The 26,247-nt window shown below is 37.3% G+C and overlaps 1 protein-coding gene across 1 annotated transcript in view; it reads right to left on the bottom strand.

Moving 5' to 3' along the window:
- Positions 1–15,964: 15,964 nt before the first annotated feature.
- ptprq (protein tyrosine phosphatase receptor type Q) overlaps positions 15,965–26,247 on the bottom strand; it is a 205,438-nt gene continuing 195,155 nt past the window's right edge. Inside the window, exons 47-48 of the mRNA XM_039762178.1 lie at positions 22,199–22,322; positions 15,965–18,479 (exon numbers count right to left, since the gene is read on the bottom strand). Coding sequence (XP_039618112.1) covers positions 18,442–18,479; positions 22,199–22,322 — 162 coding nt within the window. The 3' untranslated portion in view covers positions 15,965–18,441. The remainder of the gene's footprint in view (positions 18,480–22,198; positions 22,323–26,247) is intronic.

Below are 26,247 nucleotides of genomic sequence, written 5' to 3'. Positions count from 1 at the left end.
GTACAGACCTCGCGGTTCAGAAACAGTTTCATCCCAAGAACTTTAAATGCACTTAATCAATAGCACCTTGTAGAACTGTTTGTACTTATAAGTACAATCACCCCACTGTAAACTTGCACTATAGTTATAATATTGCACAACCTGAGCCACTTTATAAAGCGCGTATTTACATACGATATCATTTTTAAGGTGAAATGCAGCAAAATATGTTTATTAAATTATACAGATAAAACTTTAACTTAATTTAAATAATCTATATTCTTCACTGGGAGTGTCGTGAAGGATAGAATAATTAAACATGTACTACGAAGAAATTTCAATGTTCCTTAAACGTTTTGAAGAATCGGCGCTAAGCTTACAGATGGCTTAACGTCTATTACAGAGCTGATTGTGTGGCGATCGGTTACTTGGGGAAAGAAAAGCACTGACTGCTGTGACGGCTACGCCAATATATACTGAATATAAAACAGAAAGAGAAAATAACAACACAGCTAAAAACGCAGCGACAAATTTCGACAAAAGTTAAATGCTTGTGTCATGAGCACGAGGCGGCTATGCAGTGTCTACAACGGACGTGGCCATCCACCGTGCATAAGCTACCTTACTGACATTGGCGGGCGAAGGAGCCACCGATTCTTCCTCTGCCCTGTGCCACGACAAGCCTAGAGCCGCCCCGAGTACTGCTGCAAATAATTATTTCATCGAAGTGAAACACATGTTTAATAACGTGCTTTAACTCCTATCATCATGAAAATGATATCACGTATACATCTCAGTATTTTAGTTATTCAGAGAGCTGTAATATCACGAATGTAATGGATTCTGTGTCCAGTTGGAGGAAGAGAGCCGGTTTAAGAAGCAAGTAGTGATTCACACACATAGGCACATAGAAGATCAAATACAAAACAAAGCATTTAATGTGTTACTTTAATTGCGATGGGGTTTGAGAAACTGGTTAATTAAACGATTTTAAGATGAAGTTTATGATGTTCTACTTTAATAACAAAATAAACTATGTGATTAAAGTGGAAATTTTGAGATTAAAGTTGACATTTTGTACTTTTTCCCCACTGTGTGCCTTTTTTTCTCTGTACCCTAATACACTTTCATATGTCACTCAGACAGTGGGCTACAACTCGCCTTTTCACGGCGACTTTGATATGTGACTTCTTTTTTAATTCCGGCACTGTGCGATTTTGTGAACGTGAGCTTTCAAGTTTCTCCAACACGCTATGTCACTCGATCAACTTCCTTTTGTTGATTATACCACGGTTTATTTGAACAAATAGTATGTTTTTCCTTTGCCTCCACTTGGTATTCACTGAAATTCTTATATTTTCCCCCGTGCTTTTCCCATTGTCTTTTCACAGAAGGCTGAGCTTAAGGGCGATTTATATTCATTTGCATATTCAAAGAGGCGTAATTCTGGGAGGAGTTGGGGGCGTTACATAAAGCGCGTGCACGAGCATTAGTTTTCATGCTGATCAGGATTTATGTAGCGGAAGAACATGAAAGTTGGAGTACGCACAGATTGCTGCATCTGGATTTTTCTGTGCGTAAGCACATTTAGGCTTTTGTGCTTACGCCATGTTATAGTGCGAGTTCTACGCACGGCGTTATACATGAGGCCCCAGGACTGTTATATAGCAACTGTTGTTACAACATCCTGAGATGATTAAAAATTGGTGTGGAATGGCTTATTCAGTTCTTTAATGTGAATTTCAGTTTAGTGATACCACAGGAAACCACTCAACAGAAGAAGATTTTACAGTATAATACAACCGACTGTTCTATAATATACAATCAAGTACATTAACATATAATATTTATTATGTACACAAATACATGTCAGGTAAACTGAGCAGGAGACTCAATGAAGCAAACAATATACATGACATTTAATTTGAAACTAAACAAACTGGAACAACATTAACAGCATTAAACTTCACAGATCTGTTGTGGTGTATGTGTGTGTTCATTTCTTTCTCCTCATCATAGAGCAAATGCTCTGGTAGAGCATGAAAAGTGTCACCAATCTTCACTTATACATTTTTTGTGTGGGAGTGTGTGTTTTCTTGCAAATGCCTCCATTTGTGTGTACATTTATATTTAAAATAATTTTTGTATCTAAAAAATGACTTGTGCAATTTAGTCCCGTGATGCCCCATGCTGAAACAGAGCAGACTGCAAAAATCAAGGTCAAATCAATACATTTCCAGGGGTAGTTAGTGTTGTATTTAAGTTAAACTATTTGTGAAGGATGGACAATAAAACAAATAAGCCTGGAGAGTGTAACAAGGCAAACACAATGCAACTTATATGAAAAAAGGGCAGTGTTTACAGAGGTTATTATCATCCTAGGTCTCAGTATTCAGGTGAATATCTCAGAAACTGCTTTTCTAAATTTCTTGACCTTTGCTAGGAAGCAATAAAACTTGAGGTTCTACACAATGCAAAAAAAATCATCTTTTGACACAAATTGTAATTTTAGATGTGAACATCGGTTTTGATTTTCCACAGACATGCATACTAACACCATGCCAAAAACTTTTTCAATTATTTGAACATCATAAAATCAGAATCTAAACTTAACTCGACAGGGAATTTTAAACTTCCATTTAAATTGAAGAAAAATGCAAAAGTGAGGAAGTAATGAGACCATGGCAGTGTACTTCAGTATTGTTAGATTAGACTAAGGGCAGTATGGTGTGCAAATAAGGAGAACAGAACAGGATGAAGATATGGGGTCTGCCACATCCCATTTAATTATGGCAAGAAATAATAGAATAGAATATAAAGAGAAAGTAAAATGCTGAGTCCTTTAACACAAGGGTTTTTTCCCAAATGATGCAACTGTCATGGCACCGGCACATGTGAAATCAATATTGATCGTCTTCTTCTGGTCAGCATATGCTCTATATGCCAAGATAGCTGAAAGGGATGGCTCTTCTCCATCATGGCAGAGGTGGCATAACTATAAAGCACCTGGAAGGAATCTGTTTTAAGAGAGCACCATAAACAAACACTAGGACACTTTAACATGGCCTTTTCATAACTTCACTTTAATTTAATCCTGATACTCTGTATGTTCAATTCTTCATAATAACTATTCACAGTGGCTCTAAAATCCGTACTAACCCCTACTCTCTCTTCTGTTTCTTTTTCCGGTTTCTTTGTGGTGGCAGCCTGCGCCACCACCACCTTCTCAAAGCTTCATGATGCTCCAACAGTGATGGACTGAAAGCTAGAAGTCTACATGACCATCATCATCAAGTCCTTCCGTGAGAACCCTAAATCCAAAGAGGACTGTTTCATTTATGTTAGGTAGAATGCCCAGAGGGGACTGGGCGGTCTCATGGTCTGGAATCCCTACAGATTTTATTTTTCTCCAGCCGTCTGGAGTTTTTTTGTTTTTTCTGTCCCCCCTGGCCATTGAACCTTACTTTTATTCGATGTTAATTAATGTTGACTTATTTTATTTTCTTACTGTGTCTTTTATTTTTCTATTCTTCATTATGTAAAGCACTTTGAGCTACTTTTTGTATGAAAATGTGCTATATAAATAAATGTTGTTGTTGTTGTAGGAGAAAATGCCAATTTCACACAGACTGGGCAAAGGATTCATACTAAGGACTCTTGAATTATGAGGCAACATTGCTAACTACTGTGTCATCCTACTATAAAAATGACAAATAAAATTAGAAAAAAGTAAAACTCATGGAGAGTTTTTTGCAAAGACTGTGGATCTTTACAGTAAGAGTATACTTACAGTACCTGATGTGTAAAGCCTGAGTGTACTGTACATACAGACGATAGAGAGACATTGCTTGTGGACATTAATTGTGTGAGATATCTGGTACAAGTTTAATTACATTAAGGCACTTGTTGCTAAAACTTTTTTTTTTTGGTTGCCACTGTCTGCTTCTGCAAAAGAACAACAGTCATCTGTGCTATACAAGTGAGAAGGGGATGCCTAGTGCAGTGCAGTGTAAGAGAAGCAGGAACTACATTAAGCAGAAGCAGTATGAAGGTAAGTAGTAATTTAACCAGTAATTGTGTCATTAACACTACATAAGTGAGTTATCAGGGAGGAAGGAATTAAAGGATAGAAAAAGAATCCTAGCTCAGTGAGATGCATCAAGTGCAAACTGCTGAGTCAGGAAGAAAGCAAGAGTAATGACCAACTTCAAAAACATATCTTTGTTTAGTTCAGATAGAAGTTCCTCAGGAACTTTTGGCAACTTTTTTGTAGACTTCCCTGGCAACTCTTTAGAGAAGAGCTCAGAATAAAAGTCCACTGCCCTTGAACAAATTTGATCCGTATGTCTCAGGTTTTGGCCTCCTTGTGATTTTAAACAGTGGATCATTCGGCTCTGACCCTGTTTCCTTTCCAGTTCAATAAAGTATTTAATGGGTCCATCTGACTCTGTTTCTGCCAGGAAGTGGGAATGGACCAATGCTCCTTGGACTTTTTAATCAATCAGATCAGACAAAGTTACCTTCTTCCTCCTTAACTGTCCCAGTCCATCTTCAGAAGAGGCAGAAGCCATGTTATGCTGGTGCTCTGCAATCTCTTCCTCTAAAAGAACCATTGATGTTCTGAGTAACATTCAAAGTGTACTGTTGACAGAACTTGCGAATTTGCACTTTTCCTACGTCCCACCATTGCCTCACAGATGAAAAATTCCCTACTTGCCCCCTCCAATGTGCCCAGATATAGATAAAACTATTTTTAAAATGCAGGTCAATGTAAAAGTTGGGTGTTAAAATGCCAATGGGAGCATTTATGCTGTAAAGTAGGCAATAAAAATCATAAATGGCTAAACTGTGATCGGAAAGGGCTGTTGGGATTAAAAGACAGGAGGTAAAAAGCCTAAAATGATGTTTAAAAGAATACAGCCTGTCCAGAGAGAGAGATATGCCCCTCACCTGCGCCCATGTATACTGTCTGGTGCCCCAATTCATCGCCCTCCACACGTCCTGCAGCTCGTACTGTTCACACAGAAGGTGCAGTGCCAGAGCAGATGACGGGTGAGGCTCCAAATGGTTCCTGTCCAATTCATCATTTACTGTACAGTTAAAATCCCCCCAAGAATCACATGATCATCACTAGTTAATTGTGATAACATGCTTTTCAACAGGGCAAAGCATTTCAGTCTTTTCCATTAGTTGGTGCATATATGTTTATAAAAACTAACCAACACTTTTCAAGTGTAATTTTAACTACTAGCAGATGGCCCTTCACCACCTCTGTTGCTGACACAGAGACAGGACTTAAATGTTTAGCCAGGAGGATCGCTATCCCACCACACCGATTCGTGCCATGGCTAAAAAACACGTCTCCGCCCCAGGTCCTCATCCATTAACACTCTAAACTGGCATCGCTGTGTGTCTCCTGTAGAAAAGCCACTGCCAAGCACTTCTCCCTCAGGAACGCGCACAGGGCCTCCCTCTTTGCCTCATCCCGCAACCATTAACATTGAACGTCCTAGTCCTAAGCCTGTCCATTTTAGTTGGAGAGAATGAAACACTCAGAAGACAAAAGACAACAAACAATGGGAGAGAAAGAGAAGTGACTGCCAGCTCCATCATGCGTCCTTATTAGCTAACGAAGCCCTCAGTTTTGTGACCTGACCTTTCAGACGATAGCCCTCTTGCTGTGTAAATACATTGGTTCACGTGGACCTTTTCAAAAGTGATTTTACTGAACTGATGAAGAGGTGATTATAATACACTTCCTGCCCTTTATTTCTGCTCAGAAAGACCGTATCTGTTGTGGCGAGCGGTTAGGGGCTGTGCCCAGCCGGGACGCTGAGAAGGACCAGGAGAGGGAGTATGCCTCCCCCGGACCATAAGAGGGCAGCCACCCTGGTTTGTGTGGGGGCCGCGGGAATTGAGCATGGAAGCTCAACCCTATAGGGGCCCATGGCCACCGCCACCAGGGGGTGCCCAGAAGACTGTGAAGCCCTGGACATCAGCACTTCCACCACACCTGGAGGTGCTGGAGGAAGCATTACCAGGGACACCTGGAGTGCTTCCGGGTGCTCATGCGGCACTTCTGCCACACCAGAAAGTGCCACAGGAAGCTCATCAGGAGGCACCTGGAGCATGTTCGGGTGGACATAAAAGGGGCCGCCTCCCTCCAGTCATCAGCTGGAGTTGGGTAGAAGAGGACGAAGCTCGGAGGAGAGGAGTGGAGGTGGCGAAGAGAGGACTTAAGAGAAGGGGCACTGGGTTGTGTGCGGGACACTTGTAAATAGTTATTGTAAATAAAAGGTGTGTGGTGCTTGAACCACTGGCGTCTGCCTGTCTGTGTTGAGGATGATCTTTCCACACCATGCAAAGCTGTACTCTTCCCCATCTCCCATTTCCTGACTCCCCTCTAACTGAAGGAACGAGTCACTGAAAGCCCCTTCATCATCATCGCTCTCTGGAGCCGAAGAGTCTTCTGATTCCAGCACTGTCTCCCCTTGAGCTGCAAAGGGGTCTTGTTGAGCTGAGCATTTCTTTGCTACAGTCTTGGACTCGTCTTGTCTGACTCTCCTTAATGCAGTAGGAACTTTAAACCCCTCATCTTGCTCGGTGGATGCCATGTCCATCTCACCCCACACGCTCTCTCATTACTAGCTGCCGAAACTACTCCGGTAGCATTTTCCTGATGTCCCACACTTTCAGTTTTAGTAACTTCCCTCTGGCTTTCCTTCTGATCCCCAGCCTTGTGTGCTCCCTTTAACTTTCTCAGGTATGCCAGCTGAAGGTGCTGCAGCCTTTTTGCCCACAGTGGACAGACCTTTTGTTACTCTGTCCATTATCTTCCTCATTACTCCCTGGACAGCTTTTTGCGACATGCCCAGGGTTACCACACTTGAAACATTTCATCAGCTCTGACGAAACAAAAATATATTCAAAGCTGTCCACTCTAAACCTTAGGGCCACGTTAAGCTCTTTATTAATCTCTCTTGGTATCATCAGCAGTTGTCTTTGAAAAGAAGCAACGTGCTTTAAACACGGATCTTTACAACCCAATGGAATTTGTTTCATTTTTGACACCACTAGACCATACCTGCCTAGTTCTTTTTCCAAAGCCGCATTAGAAAGAAAAGGTGGAACATTCGATAAGGTGATCTTTTTAGCTGGGGTAGATAGCAGCAAAACTAATACAAGGGAATCACGGATAACTATGCCCTCTCCCAGAAGCATGTTTACCAAATCAGTGGAGTCTAAAAACACAACAATCACGCTACTCATTCGTGACGCAGATCAGATGTGTTCACAGCCCACTACCTGACCCACCACCAATACACATTCCTTCAGGGAGCATGAAAAGTCAGGGGCAATCTTAACACCATGTCAGCAAGTAAGTGACTCAAAGTCTTTGCTGTGTGGATCAGCACTCGCAGAGGAGGCCATGCTGGCCACTCTCAGGACACTCAAGTGCCCGAACCCTCAAAAGATATCAAAAAGAACTAAGTAAAGGCAAAAATCAGTGAAATAAAAATAGAAAAAAGAAGAAGAAATTCAAACCTAAAGAAAGAAAGAAAGAAAGAGAGAAACAGGGCTGAAGAAAGGTAAAGTTCAATACAATCAGACACATTTAGAAGACAGCTTAGAATGAGTAAAGAGCAGCTGGAAAAGGCACACAAGAGAATTTCAGCAGGTAGACAAATACTATTCAAGTCCATTTTAATGTGGAACATTTTGGAGGCATGCTTCAATGAGGCCTGCTACCAGGAGGCCTACATATATAAGAGGTGCCACTTCACCCAACACGTAAAACCCAGGAATACACCTGAACTATAGGAGGAGGTGGTTAGCTTTCACTGTAATTGAGAATTTTCAGATCTTGCCAGGGTGTTCTTTAGGGAGATAATGTTTACCCATAAAGTGGCACAGGAGGAGACTTCAGACTAGAGGTGTAGAGATAAGTGGGTCATGGCCAGACATAGGTGCAAGGTAAGAGGTACACACTGTCCAGAAATATCAAGCTCAGAAATAGAGGTGTCCATTTGTTTTTGGAATCGTACAGCATTGGTAATTCTAAGGAGGTGGGCAGGGAAAAGCAGTTTGAATGGGTCAACTCAAAACCAGCTTTCAGAAAGAGGAAAGCAGTAATATTGAGACACTCTGTTTTTAAGGAGATTGAAACTAAGGTCTGCTACAGAAACAGAGAGCCTTCTATGCTGTGCTGCCTTTCTGGCATATATGCTTTAAACCAACTTGGTTGGGTAGATATGGATCCTGGGCATTATTGGCATAAATATGGTTAGACTACCAATCTTGCAATCTAAATTTAAAGAGTTGGACACTGACGTGAAGAGCCGAACTAGCAAAGATGTATTCTTAGAAGTTCTTCTTGTGCCACGCATCAGACCTGGTAAGACTGAAGGGAACAGAAATGTATAACATGGAGGTTTGCAGGCCGTAAGTTATAAGGGGTACCTTCATAAATGGGGTCTGTTCTCCCAAGATGGATTACATTTGAAGCAGACGCGCACCAGTATACTAGGCAGGCATACAAGTAGATTAGTTAAGGATTGTTTAAACTATGGAATAAGGCCGGGCCAGGTTTAAAACAAGCCAGGATATTATTGTTTTATAAATGAAAGAACAGAGGTGTTAATACAGATATTAAACAATACTTCTAAATTTGTCACACAGTTTAAAAAAACAAAGGAAAACGAGTAGTACACTAACAACTGCTTGAACTATTGCTTTAAGTATGTGGAGTAAAACAAGGGAATTTGAACTATTGTAGCAGCACAGAACCCTGGCTCAATCAGAGGGATAGAGCTGAACCTAACATATATATTTAAACATTATTTATATAGGACAGCCATAATCGAAATACTAGAAGAGTTGCCAGTAAAGTAAAAGATAATTTGAATTTTATCAAATGGGAGATGAGCTTCATTTTAGTGAGAATATTTGGCTTCAACTAAAAAACGTCAAGGGTAGGGGGCTAATATTGAGAATGTGTTACAGACCCCCAACACTGTACAGACCACTGTGACAATATGTGTCTTTCTGGTAATATTAAAAAAGCAATTTTTGAGTAGGATATAATATTTATGGGGGACCTCGGGTACCCCAATATTATGTGGGATAACCTTACAAGTAGTGGAGAACAAGAACAGGATTTCATGGATGTAATCAGTGACTGTTTTAAGTACAATATGTTAAATCATCAACTTGTGTGAAGGGTGTCTAGATTTAGAATAATGTAACACCCAGAACAGATTTAAAAGATATGTGATTGAATCATTAAGATCAAGTGATCATAATACAGTACATTTCATAGTGTTTTGACAAAATATATATTCAAACACTAACAATGTTTAGCTTAACTCTTGTATAGCAAATTGTGACAGTCTAAGAAAGAAAATGGGATAAGCTTTTGAGCATTACATATCTCTCAACATTTTTAGACTTCACCTTGACTGGTACCATGGTTAGAATTGACTCTTCATTTGCCCCCATGACTGCACATGCCTCTGCATCCAAAGAGAGACAGACACTAATGATGCCTTCTTTCCTGGCATTGTTTTTATCCTTGTTTGATGGATATGCTTGATGTATCTCCATCTTCAGTATTGATACGCAGGATGTCTAGGTGTTGCTGATAAAATATTTGGCATGTAATTCTATCTATGCAGTCTTTACTAATGTGTCCTTTTCTTCACAGAGAAAGAGTGAATTATTCGTAAATATTTACCCATAATCTAACGTTATTTGAAACCACTTAAAAGGGTTTATCCATATATATAACTTGTTTCCAAAATAGCTCTGAAACAGATTCCTTGGTTGTCTGTAACACTCCTCCAGCTCTTGTTGCTGCTTTGGTGTACTGTATAATTAATAGGCAGACAACAAGCTGATAAGACAGGCTGTAAAACATCATCCATGCATTGTTTAAACACCGGAGCTCTTCAAGTGTGTCCCAGAGGTCCCTCAGACTGCACTCAGTCTTTATCGATGACTTTACAGGCAAATATAGCAGCCAACTGGGCTGATCAGCATCAACCACAAAAACACACACATAAATGATTTAGCAAATATGACAAATTGGTATCATCATCTACAATAATCTGACTCAGAATGTAGTCAAGACAAAAGAACCTTCAGGGGACAGAGACAGAACTACAATCCCACATAGCATCAGTGGAGCAGCAGCAAAAACTCTAATCTGCATATGATTCCTTGGATTACAATAGCAAATGATAGTGAAAAAGCCCCTTCACTTTCTCAAACACCAGCACAAAAGTATGTAAATGATTCAATTTTTAACAAACAAAAAGTTTTTTATACTGATATAGTTAAATCATTCAGTACATAAAAACAGGATAGAGACCTCTTTATTTTTTCTCATTTTGTTTTGTTGTATCCTTTTGCTAAAATCATAAATTATAATAACACAAGTCCATTAACTTTATAACTGAGATATGGTCATTCAACAACAGGAAATCTTCAACTTTTTCCACTGCATTTTAAAGAAAGTGTCCTAAACTGGTAACATCATTTTATTGTACAGTATGTGATGATCCCCTACAGACTCTCTCTTCCCACATGGGAGTCTGCTGAACCAACACCATCGATAGTCATGACCGAGATGAGCTGACAAATGACAATTCTCTGATGAAGCCAGGCGATGGTGGAAAAAGAGCCCAAGTGCTTTTTTTAAAAAACAGGCAACACAAAAGTAAAATCAAAAAGTGTCAATAGTGCAGTGTTCTAAAAACAGTACATATATAAATCCATAAAAATCAATAAATAAATCTGTTAAAAATCTGAGGTTAAAATGCAGACTAACTCCTCCTGATCTCAGCCCACCTCCTTCTCATTCTCCCCGGCTCACCCATTGCTCACAGAGCTGGCGGAGACTCAGCAGCCACAAGCTCCTTTCAGCTGACCTTCATCTTGGCTGCCTCCAGACATCCAAATTGTCCAGGTCGGCTCTCCTCTCTTTTTCCTTTGCGCTCACATGGTCACACCTCGGAAGCCTAGGGAGGGCACCTGCCTTGCTTGCCACACTCCACCCGAATGTTCAGTGGGGTGAACTAGCCCCTAGAACGCCACAGCTAACGCTCCTTCATGGGGCCCCAGCTCGCACTGCTTCCTCCTTTCAGGTGGCCAGATCCTTCTGCTAAGACTGCCTTTCATGTCTTTAAACCTCTTTCGATCTTTTTCTCATTTCTTTCATTATTTTATTTTTCCCCCCTCTTTCCTAGTACCAACCTGTATAAATACACTCACGTCTCAGTGGGCGCAGTATCTTAATCACACACTGCAGGAAGCCAATGAAATACTTGAGAATGATCGCACCCACGCTTGCAGGTGTGACTCGCCCCAACTAACTCATTAGCTCCCCGAGGTCATGCAATCGCGCTTACAGAGAATAACACGGCTTTATGGATTTAAAACTGGCCCTTTTTTTTTGAAGCCGCGGACCCACTATAACCACACAGTAACACAACAACACAGGGCAGGAGGGACATCCAGTTGATTGTAAGATTTACATGTAAAATCATTTGAGATCCATACCAAATACAAGAAAATAAAACCCTAGCCATACCGAACCATTCCTAACACCATTGGCACAGCTAAGTAGAGAGTTCCAGCATTAAATGAATACTCCACCCAAAAATCATACAATTTTATATATTACTCACATCTTGTAGTTTAGGAAGAGAAAAAAAATTAATGTAATGTTTTCACAAAGAATGAAAAGAAAAAAGTTTTTGACTGAATACATGACAAAAGTGACCAATGAAAGTACAACTACAAATGGCATGGAAACATCCATCAAAAAAAGAAAACAAAATTGCATGTTACTCATGTTGCATAATCCATGTGTCAGTTATCAAATAATGTGCTTTTTGGCTATAATACAGTTAAATATACTTCTGGAAAAATTGGCACACATTATAAAGCAGGAAAACAAACCATCATGGGACTGTCTTTTTGAACTGAAGACAGTACTCACAATTGCACAGTGGTCTTCCCACTCTACATGAAAACACGCAATTAAAAAAATTTCTTGGACATCACTACAAAGTATATGAGTTAAATAAAAAAAAATGTTAAAAATATAATTTTTGGCTGGAATATTCCTTTAAAGCCCAGAGCAATAATCCTTAAAACAATTTTTACACCAGGTAAACTGCAGGAACAAAATGAATCAATTACTGGAACACTTTAAACACTTTTAAATTACAGTTTTTGCGCTACATATTATACAGTTTTGTATACTCCAGTAGGCTATATTTGTTTTCTGAAATGTATGTTTATATATTTTTATTGAAATTCCAATGTACTGGTTATACAGAACAAATTAACTTTAATGTGAGGCTGAGTTTGGTTCTTCAGTGTCTGTTGGCTTTTGTTGCTACTATGTATTTCAGTGCTTCAGAACCTACCCTGTCAGAGTTACACACGTCCAGAATCACTTATACAGAGCTCTTGTAAAGTCTACAGTCAACTTGACATACACATTCCTTTAGAATGAGGGAATGAACTGAAGTATCTTTATAAAAAAACAACATGAACTTAAGATGAACTGAAATCCCAGGACTCGGAAGCTGTAAGGTAGCAATGCTAAAAGCATTGCTGTGCAACCAGTAAAATGTTTCAGATAAAAAAAAATATTTTTTTATTTTAAACTAATCTTACCTACCTTAAAAGTAACATGGAAAAAATAATTAAGAACATCAGTTCACTGTGCGTAGTCTTATTTATGAATGAGCCTCAATTTACAAACTTTGAATACTTTAATGTCAGAAACTGAAAAATTAAGATCCGTGGAAAGATACACCACAGCTGATATAATCTATTAGAGTTTAACTGTTTTGATAAATATTTATATGAATTCAGGACAGAAAAAACATTTTGGATATTTTGTTTGCTTCGTTAACGTATCAGATGTCAAGAAAAGTTTAGTAAAAGTCATTTGAAGATGAGCTTTAGTTATTAAAACGTACCCATGAAGAACTTGCAAAAGAAGAAATACAATATGTTAAATGAAATGTTAATTTTTACATTTTTTAATAATAAAGCAAACTTGTAATATTTAGTTATGTTTCTTTTTCTGCTCAAGACCAATTATAAAGCTGCATATAATGAAATACACTGTATGTTTACAGTCAATATAGTACCAGTTCACAAATATACTGCAATATTGCACAGCGTTTGTCTATATGGATTTTTATTTGCTACAATTAAGAAAGTAATTGAAATTTAATACAAAAAGGACACTGTCCTGTTAACAATGCATTTTGTACAAATTTCAAGTAATACTATAAGATAACAGGGGAGTACGGTGGCTCAGTGGTAGCATGGCTGCTTTGCAGTAAGGAGATCAGGGTTTGTGTCCCAGGTCCTTCTTGTGTGGAGTTTGCATGTTCTCCATGTGTCTACTTGGTTTTCCTCTGAGTGCTCTGGTTTCCTGCCACTGGTAAAGTCATGCAGATTAGATGAATTAGCGACACTAAATTGGCTTAATTGTGTGTGTTGTGTATGCGTGTGTGTGTGTGTGTGTGTTTGTGCTGCAATGGACTGGCACCCTGTCCAGGATTTGTTCCATGTTCTGTTTGTCCTGTGCTGGGATCGGCTTCTGCCCCCACTGCAGCCCTGGTCTGGGTGAAGTAGGTTAGAAAAGGACATGACATAATATTTTCAACCTGCTTAATTAATTCAGTTTGATGATGAGTGAAGGTATGTGCATTTTATGTTTTATTGTTTTTCTTAATTTTGAATAATTATTTATCCTACCTTTATGTTATTTCTGTTGGATTCATTTGTGATGTTGTAATTATGTTCTATATTATAAAGATTCTTTGCTTGTCTATCTGTGCATACGTTGATGTTTATGGGGATCCTCCTCTTGTGGGGTTTTTGTGACTTTTTTGTGGACATTATTAATTGTTTTGCCAGCTCCTCATTTTTGGTCTTACTCCAGCTGAAGCTTCCTAGCTTCTTTTTAGAGGCCTCACCAATTTTTGTCTTGGAGGAAATTCCAATTCATAACAACAATTACCTGAAATACGTTGCCCAGGAGGAAAATAAAGTTTTTTTTTTTGTAATTGTTTGAGAAAAATTTAATTAAAAACAAACACAACTTAAAAAATAAAAATAAATATGAGTTTGTTCTTGAAACCTGAAAAAATCAATCATAAAATTAGAAACCAACATATATGCCCATTCAAAATGCGACACTTAATATTTTTTAATGCTCGTGATATCTCTGGCAATCAACAGCTACCCTCTAAAACACATGGGGCTCTGATCTCTCTCTCAAAATTGTCAAGCGGAGGCAATGTGCACTCGAACACATGGTGAGATGTAGAGTAACTTGAACAGAGGCTGGCGAGGGAATGAGAAAGGCCTCGCCCCCCTGCTCTCAGCCCACAGCCACTTTGTTGGATTTGCATAAATACATTGGTACCGCAAGCGAATTATGCTACTTAGCGCGATCACAGAAGTCACAAAATCATCTGGATAGTTCAACAAATTATAGAAAACAACCAGATCTAAATCCATCCATCCATCCATCCATTATCCAACCCGCTATATCCTAACTACAGGGTCACGGGGGTCTGCTGGCACCAATCCCAGCCAACACAGGGCGCAAAGCAGGAAACAAACCCAGGGCAGGGTGCCAGCCCATGGCAGGGCACACACCCATGCACACACACCGACACACCAAGCACACACTAGGGACAATTTAGGATCGCCAATGTACCTAACTTGCATGTCTTTGGACTATGGGAGGAAAATATATATAAATAAAAACACACATTAACTGTGTAACCCCATGCTGTTAAAAGCACAGGATCCTAGAAAGTATTTAAATTGTCTGAACTACTCTGAGCATCTCTCTGCTAGAAGGATTCATGTTGCTGAAATGCTTGCTTTGTTTGTGCATTAGCAGCTAAGTGACTGTCTTTCTTAGGTGGTTTCCTTTTGCCGGTGTACTGGCCTCGCTTGCATATCCTCGGAGCTGGAACCCTCACCTTGACTTTACGTCTCACTTCCGGGTTGGACAGACACACACTCTTCCACGCATAGAACTCTATTTAATTTCAAAAGCAACAGGGGCGCAGCGGCGCTCAAACATAAAGAATGCTGGCAGTCGCCTCCAGTTCGCCCTCTGGTGGTCGTTCCAAGTGTCAACTGGATGATAACATGCATACAAGACCACAAGATCACCCCCCACCCTACCCAGAAGGTGGTGGGTTATGGCTGATTTCACCCTACAGTATTGTCGACCAATGAGGAACATGTGTACCAAGTTTCATGAAAATCGCTCCAGCCTTTCGGAAGTAATGCTGGAACATACAGTATATACACATATTGACTTTTAAATATATAAATGATGATGGCTAATTAGGTATTGGTATCTTAAAGTGGAAATCTCAAAATACTAAAAGTCTCATTATTAATCCATCTTCTTGTGAAATTGGAAGAAGTTTGTCAGATCTAAATCAATCAACACGATGTAAATGCTTATAAACCTTTCAATAAAAATTACACATAAACCGTTGCCAAGAAAATATAGCAGTTATCTGAAACACTGCTGATTTGTGTAGAGAATAAGACTAAACACATGAAAAACAGAGAGAGAGAGAGAGTGAAAGAGAGAGGAAAGGGTATAGTTGGTAGTGCTTTGCATGTGACTAAGTGGGCATCTGACATCATTTGACAAGTGTAATATCTAATATTGCAATACACCAGTCCATCTGTTTTCTAGCTCATGCATCCAGGTTATTGTTACAGGGAATATGTCCTTATCCTGGTACCACTAATCATAAGATGAATAAAAATCTTAAACACACCCATAATCACTCACTCACTCAATCACTCACTCACATGAGGCTAACTAGATCTGCCAATTAACATTTTTAGGATGTGGGAGAAAACTGTAGTACTTTAAGTAAACAACGGCTTAAAAATAAATACGCAAAAAATAATACATTTTTCACTTCATATTAGAAAGTTTATTGAAATTGAAATTCATTTTATATTACAAAAATCATGTGATTTCATACTTTATGTAGCTTTTCAATTCTCTTATTTCCAAGACAAGTCCTTCAATTCTTAGAGCTGAATTTCAAGAAAGGGAGTCAATAGTAGAGTATAGGAATAGCAGTCGGAAAGCTGTGCAGGTATGAGGTCTAAAATGTATGTACAGTAGTGAAAAGTGAAAAATATTACTGTAACTTATTGACTTCTTCTATAGGTCTCTGCAATGTGATCATTTCATTTTTCTTTTCTCCTTCTCTACTTATTGAGTCATTTATGAAAGTAAAGATCATCTTATTTTGATAATCGTAAAACAGGGTACACCATGATAATGTATCATGACATTAATTAAGCAGCATCTGCAGATTTGCAATATTATGTACAATTATTGTCAGATATGCATTTGCCTAATTATTGAGTCTGCTAATATGTTGCTGTAAAGATTTTTTAACAAATAGGCATTTAGTGTAAATACACAGATTGTAAGTTGTGCTTTTACTAAAGAAATAAATGAATGTAAAATCATACCAATTGGTCACATTTCTTTTGAAATTAAAATGCTATCATGACATCTCTTGTACATGTTGAAGGATTCTGTGTCATTTAAGTCGGAGTTAAATTTAATTCAAATATACACAGTCATACAAAAGGAGATATAAAATTAATAGTGATATTAATATGTTTTGGCTCATTTAAAAATTTAAAATTCACCCTCATATTGTCTCTTTGGTTGTCCTCAGGCCTAAAAAATGAAGATCAGATTTCGATTTAGTTGATTTCTGTCACTGCTTCATTAATCCACTGGATAATTTAATTTGCATATTAATCAACACATCAAACTTTATTTGTTTAACACCATTAACAGTATGCATCATTCCAATTTCCCTAACAGAGCTACCATTACTATAATACAGTATCAAGTAACAAAATTAACAGTATAATAAAAACACTGCAAATATAAAAAAAAAAGGTTACAATAAATTACGAGTGACAGCTTATATAGTATAACTGACACTTTTTTAACAGCAAGTACTAAAAGGAGCTGTACACATCCAAGAAAGTTACAGTATAAAACTACAAAACAAGGTAAATTGCATCCAAGGAAGAGTGCAATTACAATGATTAATTATGTGTTAATAGTGGAGTCCAGAGTTTGTATTTTTAAATGTGTTACTGACATAATATAATTTCATTTATATCATGGTCACGCAGAAATTTGTGAATAAAGGCATGGCAGTTAAAAAATCAGGAGACACCTGAAAATATTAAACAGCATGCAGAAGAATTATCAACAATACATTAAAGTGAGTTGAATTTTGCAGATCTTTCATTAAAAACTGATTTTTAATGTATATTGTGTTGATGAAATTGACTCAAAAATGGTTTTCTTAGAGTGTAGCAAAATTTAATATGGTATTTTATAGTTTACAAATGTCCGTACTTATCAGTTTCCTATGCTAAGAGCACTGACAAACCAAACTAATTCTTTATTTTTAAAAACAAAAAAAATAATTAATGAAACAGGCTGATTTGAGCAGTACCAATGAAAAGTCTGCCATTACAGGGAATTGTTAAAGATATTGAAAATTTTAGTAAAGATAATAATAATAACAATAATAATAATTAATACCTAACAAAATGTTCACAATAAAATATATACAGTTAATCTATACATGTATAAATAAACTTACAAATGTATGCAGTTTGAACTTGGATTCGTTATTTATGCCATTGAAAATTTAATATAATCTCAGTGATGTTTTACTTTGCACAATAACTGGTCGCAAGCATGGCTCTGTAATTGATTGTATTCAGTATATTTACATACACTTCTGGAGTCATTGAAGCTAGGTATTATTGTATGTTGTATTTTTTTTTTCTGATGAACCTGTGCAGTGTCCGAGGATGACTATATAGCTTTCTGGGACTAACATATACAATTGCCATATAAAAACTCAAGAACAAGAGCTTTAAGTAGTATTTTGCATTGATATATACTGTAAGGCATAGTCAAAAGAATTCTGAATAGTGCAGATAAAAGTCAAAAAAAATTCCTTTATATTATATATACTTGTAAAATACATTAAATATTATCCCACAATATACTGTACACAAACCAAAAAACATACCTTTAAATCCAATTTGGCTGAAAGTAACACTTCACAAAAATGTATAGTTACCACAATGACATAAATAAATATTAAAAGCTATACAGTATGTGCAAAAGTGTTTCATATTTTTAACTCCATCCTGCGGTTTGAAAAAACAGGACCAATGTTCACAGAATTGGGAAAACTGTCATGAACTGACTTTTGGCCCCCATATTTTCAATAGATAATTTTTTTGCCAGGATTTCCTAGCTAAAATTAAGAAATACTATGTGTGACCAGTTCATAAAAAAATAGTCCTTATAAATCATAATACTATTCACATAGTAGTTTCTTCCCATTCCAGCTCCACATCACCTGAAAAACAAAAATCTAATTATTGTTGACATTTTTGAAAATGCATTCTAGAGACGAATACAAGCAACATTTATATTTTTAGGGGATTAATATCTGGCATGGGTGGCATGGTGGTGCAGTGGTAGCCCTGCTGCCTCGCAGTTAGGAGACCTGGGTTTGCTTCTCGGGTCCCCCCTGCATGGAGTTTGCATGTTCTCCCCGTATCTGCGTGGGTTTTCTCCGGGTGCTCTGGTTTCCTCCCACAGTCCAAAGACATATAAGTTAGGTGCACTGGCAATCCTGTGTGCTTGGTGTATGGGTGGGTGTGTGTGTGCTTGTGCCCTGCGGTTGGCTGGTGCCCTGTGTTGGCTGGGATTGGCTCCAGCAGATCCCCGTGACCCTGTTAGGATATAGCGGGTTGGATACTGACTGACTAATATCTGGCATAATACTGTGTGTGATATTTAATGTTGTCTGTAAAGGTTGAGTTGAATCAAATCCACTAACTACAAGAGGCTTTTGTAAATATCAGAGTGTCAAAGCATTATTTAAATCACAAATGGACAGTATTATATATTGAAAATTGCAACTTCAAAGTTCACAGTAAAGAATAAGAAGAAGGAAAGAGGCACAATGTTTCAGTTAATGAATCTTTTACCCCAAAGAAAAAAAATAAAAATAAAGTATATATAGATGAAAAAGGAATTAAGAGGGGTAGGAAACAAAGTGTTGAAAGTTGAAAAAGTTAGAAAGCCACAATGGGTACAAAAGCTGGCCATTTAAGATGCTGAGCATGGAGGTTTAAAAACTAGTCAGTTGTTCATTTCTTGAAAGATGACATACAGTATTTTTCTTTGAGATTTTTTTTGTCAGAGAAAACAAAAAGAACATTGTGACAATGACAAAAAAATGTAAAAGTAAAAAAACAGCAGGATTCAGATGGCTCTATTATGTGATTTGAGACAAACTGCAGTCAATCTATTTATTTATTCGATAGTATATACATAGTTTGCATAATATTACTGCACTTTTAATTCCACTTGCAACATTCATTTTCCAGATGAAGCACGTGTTATTTCCAACTGCAATAATTCTGAATTGATCAAAGGTACTACTATTCCTGCACTGGTACAATTTCAGAGGGAAAACAAGTGTATGTTACAGATTTCTTCTCTGGAATGGATTGAACAAATAACATAAAATAAACTGGGAAACAGTTTAAATTAATGTAAAATATCAGTTGACAACAAACTCCATTTTCATACATTATCCCACCTGATTATTTTCTTTGAAGTCTTATATAAGGTGGACATGCTGTATTTAAATGTTAATGCATTTAAATGTACATCTGGACCAGGTTTGTTGTTTGTTATTTAATATATGTATGAGGTATAATATTAATATACTGCAAAAATAAACACCAATTAGACTTGAGGCCTCAAAGCTAAATTCTCACCTCATTACACCATAGACTTTTTAACCTGAAGTCATTCCCATGGTTTCTATCAATCTATAGTACATTTCTGATATGATTTTTTAAGTGTAATTCTACCATGAAAGAATGTGATTTTTTCTTGAATTGCCCAGTGTGTTTTGATACCCCACATCCTGATAAAGATGCTCAGTTTAAGAAGATGCCTTAATACCTAGAGTCATGCAACTAGAGTTAATATGTTTTCACATTTCTTCATAATGGCTTATCCTGTGTTTTGGGATATTTTTAATATTTTGAAAATATTCTGGTAGTCTTGCCAAATTAATAATTTCCAATAATATTAAGTATTCCACTTTGATTGTTACATGATCATTGTGATCTATTTTTTTATTTTTTTGATTTTCAGAACTATGGGACTTGAAACATATTAACTACACTAAGGATTCCTACTAATTTCAAAGGTAGCTGGTTTAATGAGATGTTACTTTTGTAAATTATAGACAAGATAGTTATAAAATCTGTCATTTTCTTTTTTTATTAGAAAGATGGGTACATTTTATTGATATTTAAACATTATGAAGTTATGTCAATAAATAGAAAAATATTAAAGTCAAATACAAAATATTTCAAATATTCTTCAAATAGAATATGCAGGCCATAGCACTGTCAAGATTTAGACAGAAGATGTAAAAGAATAATATGCTATTAATGGAAAAACTAAATATATATACAGGTAAAATTCAATTACAACAAACTCCCAGGGACCTAAAAATATTTTGTTGTAATGAGATTCTGTATTTGTTACTATAGTGCTTTCTTTAACTTGTGCCCAGGCAATTGCAATCATTTCAATAGCTTCTTTTGTGTTAATTTTAATCTCTTCCTGCCTATAAGTTATGCTGACGAGAATTTTTCTCACCATTTCCTTGTGATAATACACTTTCCTGAAGGGCGATTGGAGCGTCTTTGGAAGATTGTTTGTCTGTTGCCATGGCAGGGCAAAAACAGGCCCATAGCGCTGCAGTGAAGTGACACCGAAGCAGATCATAAAAGATCTGGTCACGCTATAAGTCCCTGTCTTGCACCTCAAAACACGAGGCTGAGTCTCAGCACTTTAGGAAAACCAACTTTATTCAGCCTGAAACAGGAATGGCACACTTATTTATTGTAGCGTGATCTGCCACTCTGCTATACACAGACACAGCAGTCAGGCTGCATCACCCATCGATATCTTTTCTATTTGCTTTGGCGGAGAGATGCAGAATATCTTTGAGCCAGCTGTTGCCCCAGCAACAGATAAACAGTCTTCCATAGATGCGGAGATTGGACTTTGCGATGCTCTTTGCCGTGTCGTCCAGTTAGGGGAGGTCCCAAGAGAGTTTACAAACCTCACATTTTCTTGAATGAGTGCTGCATTAATAGTAATGTTTCTTGAACGAGCATCTCTGAACCACATCAAAACTGCTTTTTCGATGTCTTCAAATGCAGCAGTTCACATACGTTTGCAACCCGAGATTTTTTTCTTTTTTTGCTCAGTCTTTCAAGAAAGTTAACAGCATCGATGGCGAAATTCCAAATTCACTGGCAACGTCTTTTTTGGGTTTTGCCGCAATCGAGAGCTACAAAATTGTAAGTTTTTTTTCTAATATGAACTGTTATCGTTTTTTTCATGTCTGCCGTTTCTATAGGAGGGTGACAATAACTTCAATTCCTATGGATGTTTTTTAAATGTTGACGAGCAATAAGCAAAAGGTATCATTGAAAACTGCAGGAAACAAAAAGGGCAAAAAAAAAAAAAAAAGTACGAGGAAAGTTCAAGAAAGAAAAAAATTATGATGTTTCTGTTTTGGGATAATTGTGCACAACTGAGCTGCGACCACAGAACTAGCTGCTCTGCACATGATTCATTCAGGCGTTTCAAGGTCTTTTGGGCACTTCGTTATAATGAAAGTATCTGCTGAATGTACTTTGTAGTAACAAGATTTCTATAGACTCGCATCATATGGGGAAACTGTCGGGACCATAAAAATACTTCGTTGTAAAGAAAATTTCATTGAAAAGATATTCGTTATCATGGAATTTTACCTGTACAATGTTTTGAGGAATTTATTATTAAGATATTCAGCTTTAAACACATGAGGAGATTTTGATTATTCGATTAACTAATTTCAAAGTTTTTATTGTTCATCAGCTTCACCGATCTATACTTAACCATGCTTCATATGTAGTATTATCAGCATTCAATTAATTTTCTTTGCTTTCTTTGCTTGGTATTTGTTTTATAATATAAAAGTTGTTTGCTTACCTTCCATGGCATCTAAAGAGTCCATCTTCTCCAGGGCTGAATAATTAACAAACCACACAGACTGACTATTTCCTTTACTGGACAACAGGTCTAAAGCACACTGGTGCAAAAACATGTACTGTGCCTGAATTGAAAAAGAAATTGAATTACTCAGATAGTGGAATGAGGTATGTATATTCACTTAAATTCAGTAAGATTAATAATAATAATAATAATTTAATACATTATGAAGTATGGAAAGCAAAATTATCATTTAGAAATTTGGAGATAAAAACAAAGCTAAGAACAAATAATAATAAAAATAATACATTTTATTTAAAAAGTGTCTTTTCTGTGCTGAAAGTTCCCAAATATTAAAAAGAACACAATAAAAGACTAAGTAAGATCTCACTTAACAAGTTCAGTTGCATGGAAATTGATATGCTAAAGCTCATACAATAACAATAAAAACATAGAAACAGTAACACTGGATAAAAGCTAATATCAAAAGTATTTAACTTTATCAAATAAAGTATAAATAAATCAAACAAAGATTTCAGTGTTACCATAAGCAGAGAGGGTAGCCAAATTGGTCTAAGGGAAGGAGCTATCCAAAAAGAAAAATTGAGCCTCCAGGCATCCTGAACCGCAGATGCTAAAGCAATGCCTAGGAGTACTACGTACCTACCTAAGGCAGGTAGCTGTTGTGAAAGGATATGGATCAGTGCCTGTGTATTATCAAGAATGTCCGTATTTCTCTTGGGAATTGTACTAAAAATCTGACTAGGATAAGAATTTGTCCTTCCCTAGAGTAGGACATGAGAAGTAGTTACAAAGTGTCCTACACTGCCAGCAAGGAGTAAGAGTTTCACAATGAATTATATTAATGAAACTTACGGCATCCAAGCTGCAAAATAGCACTAACAATGGTGTGATGATATTTTACAGTTTTCTGATACTAATGCTAAGGCTTTACCACAAAGATGATAATAACTATAATAATAATAATAATAATAAATATTTAAAGTAGTAGTAAAAGAAGAATAATGAAAACATAAGGTAGGATACTGCACTTAGCCTCACATAAATGTTGATACTTTACAACAACACCAAGAATAATCCTGTAACTAACACAGATATTGAACGACTAAGACAAAAACATCAAAAGAGGGTAAAACAACAAATGATTCACAGTCGTACTTTCAGAAGAATCACGTTCTGGATGTTATGGCCATGGGAAATGCTTCGTAAAAAAACAGTCACTGAAAGTAGCCATGGCTTTTCCTGTGCTGTTACTGAACTTGCATTCTCTCTTCCAGAATTCTTGAGTGTCTTTGAACGTCATGTGCCATGCCTCTCTCCGTGATCCCCCTTTATCTTCTGCAAGGCTGTATTTATCCAAAGCTTTGGGAGTCTCTGGCTGCCTTCTTAAACCTTTGTAAAATGTACTATGACTATTCATGGAATATAGAGCTCAGCGTGCCTGTGTGACATTTTGCTGTCAATCACCTATCAAGTCCCGCCTAACTTCAGGGTGATATGCTGGCTACTACAGTACAGTTTGCATCCATGATTACCTCTGTGTTGATACTGTAATATAACTTGAGATTCATATATGCATATACCCCAAACCCTAATCCTTTATGTGCATGTTATCAATCACACCAACAACACCAGGAAAGCAGTGATCTGTATGAATTCAGCTTGCTTTAGCAATACCTCACCTGGGATGGTGAGAATATGTACTGTATAAATCTGCACATTATCTCACGGGTTGTAAGGGAATTTAAAGTCTAGTGCAAAAGTCAAGAAATGGTTGGTTGTGAAATACCCAAATCGCTTCTATTGCGAAGCTGCATTTTCCATATGGCCAAAAAACATAACTTTACCAATACTTTAATGTCAGCTGATAGCACATAGCTTTTTCACATAGATGGACTGATCATGTGACATACAAGATTTGTTATGAATTTTATTCATTCTTTGTCAAATAGGTATTATTTTACAAGTTTGTTGCTGTCCAGCATTTCCAAAACATTCAACCTTTCCCAGAATGTGTGTGCCAATCTCTGCCTGAAAATCAACTTTTGGCAGCTCCTAGCGAATTAAAACAGCTCATGAGCCCTTCTTAATCTAGATTTTTATGAGTAGTTTCCTAAAATAGAAAATTTGATATAATTCTATTAGTCCTAATCCTAAGAGCAGGGCCAAATTTGCACCAAGCTGAGTTTTTGGAGACAATCTTTTCTCTGTACCTTAATAAGCTTCCATATGACACTCAGACCTCTTTCCTACTATGAGATGCTTGATAAATATGAGCACTGATTTGACCTGTTCAGACTATTATCCTCACCAGGGGCTTCATGAATTGACACTAAAACATGGTGTATGGACAAAAGTTGAACTGTGCTTACACAAAAAAATTCAGCTGTAGAAAACCGCGTGTAAGCCAACTTCCACACACTTCCACTACATAAATCCCGGTCAGTGTGAAATATAATGCTCGGGCATGTGCCTGCTGCCCCATCCGGTATCCTCCCAGAATTACGCCTCTTTGAATATGCACATCAATATAAATATTCCCTGAAGTACAGATTTCTGTGAAAAGACAATGGCAAAAGCATGGGGATAAAAGAAGAATTTCAGAGAATACTAAGTGGAGGCAATGAAAAATGTACTATTTGTTGGTTTAAGCCGTTGAATAAACAACAAAAGGAAGTTGATCGAAAGTTCAAGTTCAGAAAGTCACACAGTCCCCGAAATAAAAAAGAAGTGGTCAGATATCAAAGTCGCCATGAAAAGGCAAGTTGTAGCCGACCATCTGAATGGCACTTTGATCTCGAAATTTCCACTTTAATCACGTTGTTTATTTTCTCATTCAGGTAATAACGCCATAAACTTCATTTTAAAATCATTTAATTTACTAGTTTCTCAAATCCCATTGTAACTAAAGTAGCACATTAAATGCTTCGTATTCTACAGTATGTGTTCTTCTATGTACTCTATGTGTGTGAATCACTACGTGCTTCTTAAACAGGCTTTCTCTTACACCGACAGGACACATAATACATTACATTCATGATATTGGAGCTCTCTGAGCAATTTAAATATAAAGATGTATACATGATATCTTTTTCATTATGATAGTAATTAAATCATGTATTACACAAGAGAGGTACAGTGGCGCAGTGGTAGCGATGAGCTGGCACCCTGTCCAGAGATTGTTCCTGCCTCCCACAAGATGCTTGCTGCGCCATGCTTGACCCTTGATGAAATAATTTATTGCAGCAGTACTGTCTCTTTCAAACATACTAACCCCCAATTCCAGGACCTTCATTTTCTTTCTCCAAGTAGCCAACTGCCACACAAAAAGTTATTTAATAAATGTCATGCCATCTCTATCTTAGAGCACAGAGAATTCAAATCTTTTAAGGAACACTGAAATATATTCATAGTACATGTTTAATTATTCCATTCATCTATCCATCCAGGGTTGCGCTAGTCCCAGCAAGCATCGAGTATGAGGCAGGAACAATCTCTGAATCCCAGTTCATCGCTAGCATGATAATAAGATAAAAAAATGAACAATATACAATATGAAATTATAAGTGACTCGGGTTGCGCAATATTACAACTGCAGTGCAAGTTTACAGTGAGGTACTTATTTTCTTACTTATAAGTTCAAACATTTCCACCAGGAGCACTTGATGAATTGATTGAGTGCATTTACAGCTCTTGGGATGAAACTGTTTCTGACCCGCAAGATCCCTGCAGGAAAGGCTGTGAAGTGTTTGCCGTATGGGAGATGTTTAAATCGTCTGTGCACATGGCTGAGGCAGTATGTGTTAGAATAACGGTTCTCAACCGGTGGTACACGTACCCCTAGGGGTACGGGAAGGGTTATGCAGGGGTACGCAGCGACATAAAATTTTGCGGTTTTTTTTTACATTTTCTTTCTGTTTTGATTTCAAACTCAAAAGTAGGAAAAAAGAAGAAAATGTAATTCAAGGGCTTCAAGAGGAAGGAATTCAGGTGTAGTTTCAAAAACTGACTCATGACTGCTATCCTAA

This window comes from Polypterus senegalus, chromosome 8, assembly GCF_016835505.1.
Source record: "Polypterus senegalus isolate Bchr_013 chromosome 8, ASM1683550v1, whole genome shotgun sequence".
NCBI lineage: Eukaryota > Metazoa > Chordata > Cladistia > Polypteriformes > Polypteridae > Polypterus > Polypterus senegalus.
This window is presented reverse-complemented; position numbering and strand designations above follow the sequence as displayed.